Consider the following 3545-nt stretch of genomic DNA (forward strand, 5'->3'; position numbering starts at 1 on the left):
TACTGTTGGGGGGATGGATGCGGCGATCGGGGCCATTGAGGAGTGTGGGTGTTTGGATTCAATTTTTTTTTGTGTCAAATTGAGCAGTGCCATCTTTATTACTGGCAGCTGCCTGAGACATCGCATTGATGTTTCTGTCAATGAGGCTGCATTTATGTATGTGCCAGTACTGCGCCACCTAGTGGTTTTGTCAGCAATCGCAGCCATATTTAAATGCATTCCAAGGCAGTTTCAAACTGGAAATGAGTATATTCACGAGAAATGAAAGCACTGAGCAGAGTAATCTGCACTTTTGATTATGGAAGGTTCCTCATTATTCCAGATCTATTTCATACCAGTTTAATATTTCCTTCTCTATATAATTAGGTGATTCACCGTTGGGTGCCTTGCAGCAGAGAGCCAAGTTGCAGGTCCCACATAGACAAGACGATCCTGCTGGTTCAGATTGAAGACAAGTATGTTCCCATCATTGAGTCTGGGGTCCTAGAACTGGGGTCTAAAGTTTGAAACACTTGCAGCGGTAGCTTGAATGTGGGAGATGGAAATGGGAGTAAATTTCACTCTGCCATCCTGTGGTCTGAATGCATTACTGCAACAGCTGGAGGCTGGAATAGAATATCCAGAATTTAAACCCCCCTGCAGTAAAAAGCTTTGAAGGATGTTGCTTTGTCGGACCTCAACTGAGGTGAGAAAGGAAAACTGCATGGAGGCAGAACTCTGATTTAAAATTATATTATTTTTTAAAACATTTAAAAAAAAATTCTATGCATCTCATATGCTTTAAAGAACATTTTTCTTAAGTTGTTCAGTAGATTTTGTTGAGTATTTTGTCTGTTTATTTATTTGCCAATACTGAGAATGTCATAGTTTCATGCAGTGCACGTTTAAACTCTTTAAAAGGAAATATTGTTTTTGAAGTTATTGCTAGGTTAGAATTCTATTGACCATACAAAAGAACTATAATGTCCAGTTTGATCATTTCACTACTGTCTCATTCCTTCTGAGTCGTGACTATGTTAAAGACAACTGCACTAATTAACAACAATGCACTAAATATTCTGAGATTGCTCAGAGCTTTTTATTTATATAAATGCCATATTTTAAAATGCCTTTCGGGATGAGAACATTAATCATCAGCTTATGTCATGCTCCAATCTCGCCTTTTTTTTCTTTTCTTTTGACTTGGAATTTATTTTTATTTGTTTCAATAGAACTTGTATACAGTTGTATAATTTTTTGATATTTATTACTGTGAACTTTTTTGTTATAAAATCTTCTGTTTCTGTATATTCAGGGAAAAGAAATTTTAAGATAAAGTTAACATTGGGTTCAGCAGTAGTTTTGTTGGACTGAATTGCAAAATGACTGGATACAGTTCACTGTTTCCTCACAGGCCGTGCAATTTAAACCCCTCCCTCAGAGTATCAAAGCAACAGCCACCACCACAAAATATATATCAAGGGGACGGGTGCTTATGTGTATGTAACAGAAAACTTGTAAATAATGTAGTTGATGTTTAAAACAAAGATGACAGAAGCCTAAATGAAGATTTTTTTTTTCGCAGTGTACTGCATCTGAAACTACAGTATTGAACCTATGATCAATAAAGCAATTTTATAATAAAGCAAATCCTTCTTGGTGTAATGTTTTTCTCCAATTTTATTTAAGTCTTGTGCTCTAATATACAAACAAACTTGTGTTTAGATAAAGACCGAGAGTTGATAGAGGTGTTTAAAATAAATAAAGATAAATTGTTTCAGTGGCTTTAGGGTTGATAACCGGGGGCACAGATTTAAAGTGATTGATAAAAGAACCAGAGGCAACATAAGGAAAAGCTTTTTTTACGCAACGAGTGACTAGAATTTGGAATGCACTGCCTGATAGTGTTACATACAGATTCAGTAGCAGCCTTCAGAAGGGAAGTTGATAAATACTTGGGAGAAAAAGTTGCAGAGATATGGGGAAAGAGCAAGGCAGTGGGACTAAGTGGAAAATCCACCACATACTCGATGGGCTGAATGCCTTCTCTGTGCTGTACTATTTCAAGATTCTATAAAGCACCTTTCATAACCTCAGGACATTCCAAAGCCATTTACAGTCCCTAAAACATTTTTGTTTAGTCACTGTTGTAATGTAGGCAAATTTGCCCTCAACAAGGTCCCACAAACATCAATGAGATAAATGGCCAGATAATATTTTTAGTCATGTTGGTAGAGAGATAAATATTGGCAAGGAAACTAAATAATGCCATGAGCTGTCTTACAACAAGCGGAAGGCAGGCGGGGCCTTAGTTTAACATTTCATCTGAATGGTGGCACCTCCAGTGTAGCTCCCTCCCTCAGTACTGGAATGTCAGCCTACGTCTCTGGGGTGGGGCTTAAACCCCATGACATTTTGACTCCGAGCCAAAGCTGGCATAAAGGTAATAACACTATGTTCTATTTATTCTGAGAAACACCTTTCATTATAAAACTAACCTCCATTAGAGTACTTGACTGTTATAAGGAGGGAATGTTTCATTTGAAGATTACAACTCTTATCAAAATACCTTAGTGAATAATATATTGATTCAACACAATTGTTTAAATAAATGTCTCATACTAATTATATTGTCACCCTCATTGTTCTGAACATGGAAAGAGTTAAAAGTCATGGTAGACTGCATAATATTTTAAAGTTCAGAAATAAATGCTACACTATACTGAGATTGTCAGACTGAGTTGCAGGCTGTTAGGTTTCTCAGGACGTGGGCATCGCTAGCAAGGCCAGCATTTATTGCCCATGAAAAGTGCTCCCACAGTACCATTTGATAGGGCGTTACGATTCTGACCGAACAATGATGAACCTCCAAGTCGGCATGGTGTGCGACATGAAGGCGAACCTGGACGTGATGATGTTCTCGTGCACCTTGTTGCCCTTGTTCCTTCTAGGTGGTGGTGGTTATGGGGTTTGAGAGGTGCTGCTGAAGAAGCCATGGCAAGTTGCTGCAGTGCATCTGTATATAGTAGACTCTGCAGCCAAGGTGGTGAAGCAATTGGATGTTTAAGCCAGTGGATGAAGTGCCAATCAAGAAAATTATTTTGTTCTGGATGATATTGATTGTTGTTGCAGTTTCATCCATCTAGGTAAGTGGAAAGGATTCCATCACACTCTAGATTGTGCCTTTTAGGGTGTGGGGAGGCTTTGGAGAATCAGGAAGTGCACCACTTGCTGCATAATATTTATCCTCTGACCTGACCTTGTAACCACAGCATTTATGTGGTTCATCCAGCTCAAACAGTGACACATCCCCCCCCTGCAGGATATTAAGGCTGGGCATGGTAAGGCCGTTGAATGTCATTGGAAGGTGGTTAAGTGCTCTCCTTTTGGAGATAAGTAATTGCTTGACACTTGTGTCAAGTGAATTACTTCTCATTGATCAACAGGTTTTGTTGCATGCAGGAATGAACTGCTTTATTATCTGAGGAATAATGAAATGGAGCTGGTACTAAGATGATTAGCCTAAAATAACCACAATCATTTTCCTTTGTGCTAGGTATGATTTC

The 3545-nt window shown here is 38.6% G+C and overlaps 1 protein-coding gene across 5 annotated transcripts in view; it reads left to right on the top strand.

Annotated features, from left to right (window-relative positions):
* pcnx1 (pecanex 1) overlaps nt 1-1627 on the top strand; it is a 303868-nt gene extending 302241 nt beyond the window's left edge. For 4 of the 5 annotated variants that reach the window (XM_068039549.1, XM_068039550.1, XM_068039553.1 and 1 more), the window contains one exon: nt 367-1623. In XM_068039549.1, the coding sequence (XP_067895650.1) occupies nt 367-507 (141 nt within the window). In that variant the 3' untranslated portion in view covers nt 508-1623. Of the gene's footprint in view, nt 1-366 lie in introns of all 5 variants that reach the window. The other variant, XM_068039551.1, reaches the window with a different exon arrangement.
* The last annotated feature ends 1918 nt before the right edge of the window (nt 1628-3545 follow it).

This window comes from Heterodontus francisci, chromosome 9 (genome assembly GCF_036365525.1).
Source record: "Heterodontus francisci isolate sHetFra1 chromosome 9, sHetFra1.hap1, whole genome shotgun sequence".
Lineage (NCBI taxonomy): Eukaryota > Metazoa > Chordata > Chondrichthyes > Heterodontiformes > Heterodontidae > Heterodontus > Heterodontus francisci.